Source organism: Leptonychotes weddellii, chromosome 5, assembly GCF_054177405.1.
Source record: "Leptonychotes weddellii isolate Sample4059 chromosome 5, ASM5417740v2, whole genome shotgun sequence".
NCBI lineage: Eukaryota > Metazoa > Chordata > Mammalia > Carnivora > Phocidae > Leptonychotes > Leptonychotes weddellii.
Window position 1 is genome coordinate 91,545,330 of NC_138373.1, and position 13,260 is coordinate 91,558,589.

The 13,260-nt window shown below is 38.3% G+C and overlaps 1 protein-coding gene across 18 annotated transcripts in view; it reads left to right on the forward strand.

Annotated features, from left to right (window-relative positions):
* Positions 1–13,260, forward strand: part of BICD1 (BICD cargo adaptor 1) — a 206,231-nt gene that overhangs the window by 38,029 nt on the left and 154,942 nt on the right. For 3 of the 18 annotated variants that reach the window (XR_014145654.1, XR_014145655.1, XM_081821451.1), the window contains exon 2: positions 9,930–10,087. The exons of the other annotated variants lie outside the window; for them this stretch is intronic. Coding sequence is in view for 1 of the 3 variants with exons in the window: in XM_081821451.1 (XP_081677577.1) it covers positions 10,025–10,087 (63 nt within the window). In the remaining 2 variants the exon portion in view is untranslated. The remainder of the gene's footprint in view (positions 1–9,929; positions 10,088–13,260) is intronic. 18 annotated transcript variants of the gene reach the window in all.

The window sequence follows — 13,260 nt, forward strand, 5'->3', positions numbered from 1 at the left end:
TTAGATTTGGTTGCTCATCTGGATCTGTGAGGATTATTCAGTTATGTTCAAGAGGTTCAGTAGGAAAACTGCTCTTAGCAAGTGAGTAAATAAGACTGCCCTGACAGAAGAGGAAATTTGTTTATTTTTATTTTTTTTCAGAAGAGGAAATTTAAAAACATTAAATCAATTAAGATGTTTATTAGATTCCCAATGCTTGAAATCAGAGGGTGGATTTAAGACTTCCGCAACTCTAAGATTTTTTTTTTATGGGCTTCTTCAAGTTCATTGTAGACCTTATTTTAAACAAGTCAATAATTTCTTTTCAGTGAATATTTTGGACCTAATGTTTTTTTAAAAAAGATTTTGTTTATTTGAAAGAGAGAGAGCCCATGTGAGCAGGTTTAGGGGAAGGGACAGAAGGAGAGAATCTCAAGCAGATTCCCCCACTGAGCATAGAAACAGACGTGGGGCTTGATCTCAGGATCCTGAGATCATGACTTGCACTAAAATCAAGAGTCAGCTGCTCAGACGACTGAGCCACCCAGGCGCCCTGGACCTAATGCTTTTTAATGACTTTCCTTCCTGGGGCTTCCATGACCCTATTCTCATTCTCCTCTTACATCTCTTTCCTCCAAAGTCCCCTAAATGATCTGTATCTTCCCTACTCTGTGAAAATGGGCTCTGGTTCAGTCCTTCGCCTCCGCTCTTCTTTTTTCACTCATTTTCATAAGTTTTTCCAGTGTTTTGTGCCAAGGAGGCACGTTTCTACCCCTGACCTCTCACATCACTATTTCTTTGTAGACACAGTTGCCAATTGAATGACTACTCAGTGGCTTCATGTCCCACAGTTACTAACTTTCCCCTAATTTTGTCTGTGTCACCAAAATTCTCCCATTTACTTAGGCCTAATACCATGAACTCATCTTTGACAGCATTTCCTTCTTCTCCATTTTCATTGCTATGACCACAGATCAGATTCTCATTGGAATACCTTCAATATTCTCCTAAGACGGCTTTTTTTTCCTTCATTTTTTATTTTTTGGCTTTTGTTTGGCTTAAAACTTCTCCACTTAGTGGTTTACAGCCAGAAATCACACCAAGAATTACTTGAAGAATAGTTCTTAAATATACACCCTCTGATCTCCATTACAATCACAATCTCTGGAGTGATCTGAAAATCTCCAAAAATAAAGACAAGTTCTAGTGTAGAAAGTTTCCCAGGTGATTCTGATGTGTACCCTTGATTAAGGATTACTGCTCTGGTCTATACTGTTAGATCAGTTTTTAAACACCACTTAAATCCTTCCTTTTGCCAGCAGCCTCCTCATGCCTGTCAGGTCAAGGTCAAGATCCTTAGTCTGACATTCAGTGCTCACCATTCCTCTATGTGAGCCCTGAACTTGGAGTAACTAGTATTTCCTTTATCTGCCACATTCATATTCAATCTGTAACTTTACTAGTCTTATTAAAGTAGTTCTGCATTAATTTCTCTCAAGAACCACCTTCTCCGTTGAGCACTCCCAATGACTATAGCTCATGTTGTTCTTTCCTTTCCCCAAATTCCTGTGGTCTTATTGTCTGGACTGCTTATAACTCAATACTTGATTATGTACTGTCTTGTATGCATGAAATCTTTTCTATCAAAGTAGATTTTCCATTTCCTAAGAGTAGGAAAGTCTTTGATATCCTGTGCACAGTCTAGGAGAGCCTGGTACTTTGAGTCAACTTAATCATACACGAAATAATGTGCATACTGATGCATTGTGGATAAGCCTCCTGCTTATCCTGTATCCAGTTAAAATGATCTCATTTCAGGTTTTCCTCTAATTCAAGTATTTTACCCCATATTGTTTCTCCAATTAGACAGAAAGATGAGCATCTGTGAAATTAACCTTTTTTTTTACTCTGAAATGTGATTTTTAAAAACAAGCTGTGGTTTTCTTAAAATCCAGTATCTTGAATGACATTTATTATTTTTTTTCAGGTAACATATTTTAAAATTTCTTTAAAATTTCTTTAATCCACAGCGCAGACAGGGCCCAAAACGCAAATGTGGACTTTGTCCACAGATGTATCCTATCAGCCACTAACACTCTGATTGCACTATTTCAAAGGCCCAGCAATCATTTACACTCTTTATTACCCAGGGGCGTTTCAAACTGTTACTGAAATGCATCCATCCCTAGAGTAACCATCTGTGAATGTTGACACCACAAGGTAGAACCATGAGAACTAAATCTAATTGACATGCAAGAAGGAGAATTTCAGTTGTCCAGCTATGGACATTAAAATTCAGCAATGAGCTAAATTTTTTACATAGTATCTAGTTCAAGAACTCATTGTAATAAGATTCTCAAGTAGAGATATAGTCCTCTTCTCCATTCAGATAAGAACATCTCAAAGTAAAAGTATCATCTTTAATATGTGTTTATTATAAAAGATTCAAACTCTACAAAGAAAGGAAGCTCTTATGAAGGGAAGGAGATTGCTGTTGTTGCTGTAGGACACTGCAGCAGCAGTACATTTCCTTCATACGTTTGCTTGCCCTCCAGAATCAAAAAAACAAAAAAAGAAAAGAAAATGCCTTATTTTAATATTTCAGCTATATTAAAGTAAACTATTGGAAGCCACATTTGTTAAGATATTAAGATATATTCACTTATATTAAATTGGTTTTATAACAATGGCTTAAAATCTTTGGAAATTTTCTCTCCCTTTATTATGAAATGTAATTGTGAAAGGGTCACTTAAATTGGCTGTGTGGCTGGATGTACCAAGTCCTCATAGTGATACCAGTTCACTTGGAATTATCTAGAAATCCTACAGGCCAACTCATCCCTCAGAAAAGAGGTTCTGTGGTGATTTATACGTCTGTGAGGACAAATAACACCTTTAAAATGCAGTGAGGTCTTGAAATAGCCCTGCTGTTGCAGTCCATTGAGAGATCACTATTCTCCTGAGGTCTCTCCCCTAACGGCTGGAGGGAGAGTAGCAGCACCTGTCAGTCTGTGACAGGAGTGTATTAGCAGAGGCAACAGTAGACTCAGGCCTTTCTGCAATAAAATTGCACTTCAAAATGATTACTCCTCCAGGGTCTTTGTATGCGGTCTTGCAGCAGGCGGACAGCTCTCTCTGAAGGGCAGGACAAGCATATCTCTGTGTGTGAAGTGCCGGCACTTGTCTTGTCTTTGCCAGGGAGGACACAATGGCATCTTCTCTTCTCCCCCGCACAGCTCAATCCTGGCTCCTGGGATGAATTAATAAAGGGATATTGCCAAGGGCAGCCTTAGCCAGGGCTCAGGTTCCCAGCTATCGTATTGCTGAAATCTAAGGATAGGCTTCAAGTAACTGAAGGAAAGCACAGCGGGATTTGATTGGCTCAAGATGAGGCACTCTGAGAGAGGTCTGTTAACAGCATTTGGGGAGTTATTTGGCACTGGAAACCTAGATCGTGTCCCCTAAAATTGCAGTATTTTTTGATGTTCTGGGCTCCAGATACTTACCATTCTTTTCTAAAGAGCTCTTCCCTGCCTGTCAGTTTACATGATTACGTTTTGAAAATAATGTCCTGAGGACATCCCTAAGCTGCCTTGGTATTATTTACCACCAGCAGGGCATGTGTGTATTTCAGAACACACCTGTTTAGATCAACCAGGAGATCTGCTTGTGACACAATCCTAGAAGCAGTCAAGACTGCTTTTTATATTCTCAATAAGTTATTTGAAAATTATTTGTATTCAGGAAAAATTCTAACTATTTGGATTCTTCTCTCCAAAGAGGTCAAGTTCTGCAAAATTGTTATAAATACGTATGTATGTGTAAATATATGTATACACACACGTGTGTGTATGAGACTTGTTTAGTGTTACATAGTGTGTAATATGTGTTTTGTAATATGTGTGTGAAGTGCTGTGTTTATTAATGTGTGTATGATTATGTCTCTATTATCTTAAGATTTGACAGTGTTGATACTACACCATGTGACCTAAGAATAAATCAGGAAATCCTTAAATTTTGACTCTCAAAACAATTTCTCAAACATGATGGTACCATTTTATACTGAGTAAATGCTGGTTATTATAAAAACAATAATTTTGGCATTTATAAATTAAGTAATATTTTTATAGTCAAGCTAATTCTCTGATTTGCAGTCTTCTCATTTGTAAAAGGTGTTTTTGTGTTTTTAAAATGTATAAAACATGGTATGCCCAATGTGGGGCTTGAACTCATGACCTCAAGATCAAGAGTCGATATGCTACTGACTGAGCCAGCCAGGTGCCCCATGTAAAATGTGTATGTTAATAGTAGCACCTATCTTGAAGGATTTTATGTATTTGTCTATCTATACATATTTGTCTTTTATACATTTATACATCATTCCCTCCCAAACCAAAAATATGTAATAGAAATGTGTATACACACATACCCCCTCTACACGAATATGAATATACAGAATGAGTTAGTATGTATCAGTGGCTGTTAACTGACAGTCATTTTGCCCTCTCTCCTCCCCCACCCCACCCCGGGGGACATTTGGTGATGTCTGGAGACATTTTTGGTTGTCACAATTAGGAGTTGCTACCTGTAGAGAGACCTGGATGCTGCTAAATGTCCTACAATGCACAAGAGAACCCCCCAAAACGAAGAATTATCTGATCCAAATGTCAGTAGTGCTGAGGTTGATTATCCCTGGATTAGCATAAATTAAATTTTATTGACCTGGTTACATTCATGTGTGTGTGATAGATGTATGCATGTATGTATGTGTGTGTGTATATATATATGCATCTATACATATACATATGTACATACATGTTACATATAATATATATACACACTAGATATAAGGAGAGAGAGAGAGAGATGGAAACAGAGAGACAGAGACAGACACATAAACATACACTAAATGAGTTAGTAAATATAAAACACTTTAAACTGTTGCCTAGAATGTAATTGCTGGTATGTATATGTACATTATAATTATTTTTCTAAACCAAAGGTATGGTTTTCACAGGCTTAAAACCCAGTAAAGTTGGATGTCAATTAGCACGTTTTTAAAAAAATGTTAGATATTGATTCAGGTAATTAAATTCTTTAGAAATGACTCTTGTCTATTATAATTATTTTGACTCTAGAGTCTTATTTTCAGAGATAAGGACTTGATCCCAGCCTCTGTGTGTCGATTTGAGTTTCACTTTTTATGCATATACCTTTTGATAGTACTCTTTATGTACAGATGCAGACATTAATGAAGGACCCAGGCCCACTCTGATGATGCTGAGGAGTTTACCTTCTCTAGAAGAGATGAAATGTTTTTAGGACTGACCTCTTTGCTTCAGAGCAAATGCAGGTGTGTTGTTACTCTTTTTGGATAGTTTGTATTAACAGATTTTTCAGGCTCACCCCTAAACATTTTGGGGAGCCAGGACAAGAGGACAAATGTAAGCCCACACATTCTATGTCTACATATTAAAAGTGGTAAATCAAGGGTGCTCTCCATGTTTTTCTGCTTCTTCTGGAACAACCCAGATTCCTGAGTGCTCAAGGCTGCTTATTGGGTGGTGCCAGGAGCCATCTGATCCCAAATCTCCTTGCCACGTTTCTTTATTCTCTCAGCATGACTGTTCATTTCCTAGGTGTTTTCTCAATCTTCTTCCCCACCCCTTCCACCCTCCTCTTTATTGCCCATAGCTTAGTCAATTTCACCTTAGAAATTTACTTTTTCACCTATCACATTAAAAAAAAATTCCCCCCTGTATTCACTGTGGTGTCATGATTAAGAATGTGGGTTCTGGGGGCGCCTGGGTGGCTCAGTCGGTTAAGCGTCTGCCTTCGGCTCGGGTCATGATCCCGGGATCCTGGGATCGAGTCCCACATCAGGCTCCCTGCTTGGCAGGGAGTCTGCTTCTCCCTCTGCCACTCCCCCTGCTTGTGTTCCCTCTCTCGCTGTGTCTCTCTCTGTCAAATAAATAAATAAAAACTTAAAAAAAAAAAAAAGAATGTGGGTTCTGGAGCCCAAATGTCTGGGCCAAATCCTCCATCTGCCCTGGACTGGCTTTGTGATCTTGGGCAAGTTACCTCCCTGTGTGTCAGTCTCTTCATCTGCAAAATGGGGATAATAATAATACTTTAAAGGGTTGTTTTGAAGACAAATGAGAACGTACATACAGAGTAGGTAATAAGTGCTTGATAAATGTTACTGTTTTTTACTGAAGGGAAAGTAAACATAATAATTCTTGCCTTTACCTAAAATTTTTGTCTGACCAGAAGCTCCCTTTGGGATTTTGATATTTGATTTCTGGTGTTATGAAGGTGTGATATTTTAGCAGCATTATGGATTAAAATAAGTTTTGGTGAGTAGAAAGGGCACTTTGCCCCATTTAATAATATTTGAGGAAATATTTTCAGAGTACAAGCCTATAGATTAACATTGGGAACTTGGCTGATTTGTAAATTGGGACTGTACTTATTCATTGAATTGACAATTGACTGATCCCTTGTTATCTGGGGTCACTAGGGTGGCCTCTCTTATATCTGCACCTTCACAAACTGAAAAGAAGCCAAGGCCTTTAGCCAAATAAAACATGTCCCACAGTTTATTTTAGTTTGGCCATTAATTATTGGGCACTATTCTATGTGCTAAGGGTTGGGGCAATAATATTGTTAAATGGTTAAGGTGTGGGCTTTGGAATTAGACAGCCGGGGTTTAGATCCTGGCTCTATCTGTATGACCTTTGGCACATTCCTTAACTTCTCCACAGCTCAGTTTCCAGAAGTAAAAGGAAAATAAAAATGATAGCTACCTGGTTGTAAGGTTGTAAGAACAAAACGAGTTAACGTATGGGAAGAACACCTCTGACCCATTGTAAGCACTCAACAAGTATTAGCTATTCATCTTTTAAATTCTGTAGGTGGCAGACGTGGTCCCTGTTGTCGTATGGTAGAGAAGCTCACGCCGTGGATTTGTGAACAGCCCTCCGCAACTCTCGTGATGGTTTTGCTTCTGTTTCTGTGTGACTTTCACACTTGCGCAGAGCTCTGTCACAGTGTCTACGACATCCCGCAGCGTCATGTTTGTATTCCCTGCTCTCCATCCCCACTGGTTCATGAGCTCTTTGAATGCAGGAATGCGTGCGGTCTTTGGTATTCTTTTCAAAGGGCCTGCACAATGCCTGCCACTCTTGATTAAAAATGCTTAAGAAATGTTTGTTGAATGAGTGAATGAAAGAATGGGACCAATAATTTGTGTGTAATTTGTACCCCCATCAAACGGGTTTGGTTTACCAGTTTTCTAGCAACTAGACGAGCTGGTAAGATGTGTGTTTTTGGAGAGGCCAGGTGGGGAGAGGAGGGGAGACAGAAGTTGCTGGTCAGGCATACTGACAGCAAAAAGCGACTACCAGTAGATTAGCAGGGAGGGGAGAGAGAAAAACTATGAAAAGTGTGGTGGTCCACGGCTATTTCATGTAGATGCAGAATGCTACACAGCTCAGTAGCCCTCTCCAGCATTCCTGACACGTCGAGCTGCGGTAACCAAAGTGCCACCTGTGTCCTCCCTGTCCTCTTAGCTTCGGCCATCACTATCCTTCTGTTAGGGCAGCACCAGCCACTTGGTCCCAAAAGCCAGTCCTGGCAAGGACTGTTCAGGGAGAATCAGTTCACCACCAGGAGGTGGGACTCTGGAATTGTCTTGCTGCCAAAGACCCACTCTTTGATGTGTGTCTGTTGTTACTGGACATGTATGTCCCCGAGTCAAAGTCACCATACTAACCATTCCCTTGACAGGACTCTGGCTTGAACCCTGCCTGTTTACCTGGTGCTTTGACATTCTTCCCAGCTTGTCTTGCCATTCCTGTTCCCACAGAGGAAATAGGGCAATTAGTTTCCACCTGTCGTTTGCAGTTCTCTTTCAGGTTCTCTTTCACACAATTGCCCACTTTGAACACAGACCTTTCCTTGGATAGAATGGGTTGGACCCAACAGGCTGAGGTTTGAATCCACCTTTCCTAGTTGTGAACTCTCTGAGCCTCTGATTTTTCACCCACAAAATGGGGATGATAATGCCCAGTTGTTACAAGTTTAGAAAACATGTACATATGACATCCAACACATACTTAACATGTGGTTTAGTCTGGCATATACTTTGTAGTCAACAAATGGTAGGTATTATCCCTCCCACTGCCATGTCCCAATCACTGGCTTAGCTCACTCTTCTGGAACCAAGCCTACCTTTACCAGGCAGCTCTGGCTAATCCCTTAGAGGTGGACCCCACAGCAGGGAGAATCTCTTCCAGCATACCTTACAGAGCCTCTTTTGACAAGAGGTTTATAAATACCCTTTGTAGTTAAGAAAAGATTTTATTGTTAAAAAACTAAACTGATGCAAGCTAACCTTTAAAATCTATTGTATACTTTAGAAATATTTCCATAAATATGGTTAAAATGAATGAAACCACTCTTATTGAAGTTATATTCATTTATCTGAAAATAGAAGGGCCTCACTTTAAAAAAAAAAATTGAGCCTTACTACAGATTTTGGAAAATCAGGGAGTATGAGTTTTTCAATATCAAATCTGGGTAATAAGAACTAGCTAACTCAAATTACTTTTAATCTCTATAGTCGAGGATGAAAATCTAAATCATCTTGAAATTCAGTGGTGACAATTAAAACTGCTTTTGTGTTTCATATTCCTGCATTCATGCAACAGTTTAGGGTTTATTATGTAGATAGTGGGTAATAGATAATGAGTTGGGTAGACATTCCTGTTTGTTAATGGTAAAACATTTTTGTATAATTAAATGTCTGGTATCTCTTGCACACACACATACATATATACATATACGTATTGATTCCCTTTTTCTCCTTATGTAATTAAAAGTTAAAAACAAGTGAAAGTTGTTTCAGTTTTGCTTAAGCTCTATCTAAATCTGCTTTATTTGCAGTAAGACTGATACAACTTTATAAAAATCTAACATTATTTTTTTAAAAAACCATTTTTATGGCATAGGTTTACCCTATGACTCTATGAGCAATATCTTTATCTTTTGTCTGGGAGTTTTAATGATATAGTAATAGTCAATGATACAGTAATTGCTCATAATCTGTTCAGATCCAGAAAGAAAAATGATTTGAATGTCATTATGTCTTCAGACGTACCTAAATCCAATCTTTTACATGTCGTACTGAATCCCCCATATGGTAAAAGATCTGAGCCTGAAGACACCCGCTGCCAAATCATTACGCATCATAATGCTGAGTAGTGATCCTTCCAAGCTGAAAGATGGCATGCTGTATAACAAATGAAAGGGAGCTGACACTAGAAAGAACATTAGTGGAATCAATATTATTCAACTGAGACATACACTCCATTAACAGTATGTCAATATGACCAATTATTTTCTACAGCACTGACATCATGATTGTATTTTTTTTTCACTTTGTCTTTAGCAGAGAATAGTTTTGCTTACCGTAATTGTTGGATTGTAGCCATTTGCCAGAAGAAGGTCTTCTTGAACGTTTTGCATTGTAGTCATTACTGGTTCAATTTGTCTTTATTTGGTATCTGAACTCCTGATTGTAACTTACCCTAGTTTGAAGGTTGAGAACAATAAACTGGACTAAACATTCAGTAAGTCAATATGAATTCTAGAAATTTATGATGGTATTCACTACCTAGGGAATAGGATAAAATGAAAGCAGACAGAACTTTGAGTAATTAGAGTTTGTAAACAAATATTTATTTGTAATTATTATTTTTGTTAATTTCTGCTTTCCCAAATAGGCTGTAAGCTCCCTAACTGTAGGGATGTGTATATTTTGCTTGTCATTGTGTTCCCACCACCTAGAACAGTATAGTGTCTGGCAAAAGAAGCCTCCTGGTGAATATTTTTTTAATGCATTTCTAATGTTTCATGGATTTCTGTTTATTTTTTTTGACATTGGGAAGACATCAGCTTCAAAGTTATACCTCCAACTACCGTAGTAAGGAAACCTCCATGATCAGGAAACTGCACATACTGTTGCTGGTTCCAGAACCAAGCCATGCCTGTTACACTATGCACCAGCAAATGGATGCACCTCATCATATCCTTCAACACCCATGAGGTGAGAGAATAATCTTTGGTAGCACTGTCACAGAGAAGGAAGATACCTCCATGACCATGCTTGATGGCAGAAACAGCTGTGACCTCAGCCTCACTTCCCCCTTCTAAGTCACACTCAAAAACCTAGCCACAAAGAAATCTAGAAAATCCAATTTTTAATATTCTAGTCTCTACTGGAAAGAAGGTTCATTAGAAAGAAGCTGGAATGGATGTTAAGCACAATCTACTGTATCTATTCTACCTCCTTAAAAGTCTATATTCTATTAGCAATCTTGGGAAGAATGTAAATGTAGGTGAGGATTTTTCAGTGCCAAAAAATAATTGACAGGTAGAGGGTAGTGGATAAGGGTATGGGCTCCAGAGTCATGCTATCTGAAGTCAAATCCTCATTCCACGATCTGTGCTCCAATTTCCAGATCTGTAAATCAGCGTAATCTTGCTTCAAGGTATGAGTTTGAGGAATACATGAGATAAAAAATGTGATATGCTTAGCACAGTACCTGACTAATGGTAATTAACCCATAAATGTCACCTATTATAATTCTAACCCTCATTCATCAAATTTTTGTTTTCTAATAGGAAATGGAGATTCTTTGATTAGTAAGTAAAATTTCAATTTTCCATTATAGTAGGGCTGTCATGTAAGAGTAACAAATCTCATTGTTTAATTCTTCCTGTTTCCTTTTCATTCATTCATGCAGCGAGTGAGGGTTTATTAATACACAAAATCCTGAGGTGGATTGTATTCTAGCTTATTGGATTGATATAAATTCTTTTCTTTTTTAAAGATTTATTTATTTTTTTGAGAGGGAGAGCATGGGGGAGGGGCAGAGGGAGAGAGAAACTTTTGCAGACTCCACTCTGAGCACAGAGCCCAAAGCAGGGCTTGATCCCAGGACCTAGAAATCACAACCTGAGCCGAAACCAAGAGTCAGATGCTCAACTGACTGTGCCATCCAGGCACCCCTGATATAAATTCTTAATACATGGTTATTGTATTTGGCCATGATATTGGAGAATTTGGCAATAAGGAAGTACATAGAGAATAACATTAAATTACCTATATTAATACTATACAGAGATAGCCTTTGGTGACAAAGTAGTATTTTCCTCCAGCTTTTAATTTTAATTCCTTGTAATATTTTATTATGTGGAATGTAAAAATTGCTATTTCCAACAATGCAAATATATCTTTTTTTTTATTAAAGGTTTTATTAAGTAATCTCTATACTGAATGTGGGACTCAAACTTAACAACCCCGAGATCAAGAGCTGCATGCTCTACCAACTGAGCCAGCCAGGCGCCCCGGAAATACATCTTTTGAACACGGATTTTAGTGCTCATCAAATACTCCATTGTGCCCCTTATATTTCTTAGCTTCCCTTTTAGTTGAGTTAGGATCCTCACACTAGTTTAGACAGTGATCTGCGAAGAGAATTCCCTAGTGGCACTTCTAGGTCAAGGCAGTTAAGAGCCAGTGTGTTTCCTTTATCCCTTCTTCCTCTGCTGAAATGAATGTGGAGGTGGTGTATTCCAGATGGCATACCTGAGGACAGCTGTCCGATCTACTTTGGACTTCACCTGAGTGAAAAATAAACATTTGTTGAGTTAAACCATTGAAATTTACAGATTTGTCTATTGTAGCAGCTTCTGATAATTATCCTAATAACTTATAGAATTTATCTTGTTTGCCAGTGGTATTGATGTACTATTATACTTTTTTCCCCCCAGTTTTAATGGGCCAGGCTATTAGGCACCAATTTTCATCAGTGCACTTGACAGTTGGTTCTTCCTACCATGTAAACTGAAGATAAATCAGAATATGTGGTTCAAAAGTGAAAGACTAAAGAAAGTTTACTACCATGTAATCTGTTTTTGTCCCCTTTCTCTCTTTTATTGACACTGAACTGGTTAGTGTTTTAGACTCCCAAAATTTTTGTTGCATGGAAGAAAGTAAAATGGATTGAGATAGTTCCTATTGTTAAATGAAACTTTATGGTATTTGTTGTAGGAGACAATTAAGTTAATTAGTGAAATACAAATATAATCTATTTTCTGTGTCAGCTCCTTAGTTATGAGGTCAAAGGAGGAACATTGCAGCCTGGGTTCAGAAATCCCTTTCAATAGCATATTGATAGTTAAAGAGAAAATTGGCTCTTCAAGGGCGTGAAAGGACAAAAGTGAATCCATTAACACTATAGAAAACAATCTGACTACTGTGGAAAAAAAAATCAAGAGGTAAAATGGATTTTAGAAGGCCATAGAAGGTAATTGTCAGTATTTAGGCACCTCATCAAAATGATTTTTAATGAGGTCCCTCATAGCTGTGCATCCTAACAGTGTAGGTGGAATGACAAGTCTAGGATCATAGGGGCATAATTAGCTAACACTACCCTGCCTTTGCTGAGCTACAGGGACATCTCCCCTGTCCAGAGGGGACCATGGCAAGTTAGACAAAGCGTTTGGTGAGGGCTTGAATTTCACATCAGAGCTCAGACGAACTGCAATAAAGACGAATTGGGTTCATAAGTATAAAATAGAATATTATGAGAAGAAAGATTAGAATTACTGGAAGAAATATTTGAAAAGGGACTCCAGGATTGATGGTTCAGATTCATATAAAAGTATTTGAGGAGATGTTCTGTCAAAATTCATTTGTCAAGAGGATTTGGCAATTAGCCTCAAGGTGAACACCATGAAACAATGCAGAATACCTAGAAACTGCAAAGAAGTACCTACCTGTGAACCATTCAAGAATTCTAAAGGGGCTCTTTATAAAGGAAATCTGTAGATCATCTTTATTGAATTGCTTCTATGAAAAAGGTCTTAGTTAATGGGCTATATATTATGAGTTTCCAAAGATTGTTACAGAGCTTATTAAACTACAGTAGTTCTCAACTGGGGGCAAGTTTGCCCTCACCTCTCCCTCCACAATGTCTGGAGGCATTTTTGGTTGTCACGACTAGGGGAACACTACTGGCATCTAGTGGGTAGAGGGCAGGGATGCTGCTAAACATCCCAATATCCTACATTGCACAGGACAGTCCCCACAGCAAAGAATCATTCAGCCAACAATGTCATTATTGCTCAAGTTGAGAAACCTTGAGTTAATAAACCAGGAAACTTGTATTTAAATGAAAAAAGGAGGGGCGCCTGGGGTGGCTCAGTCAGTTA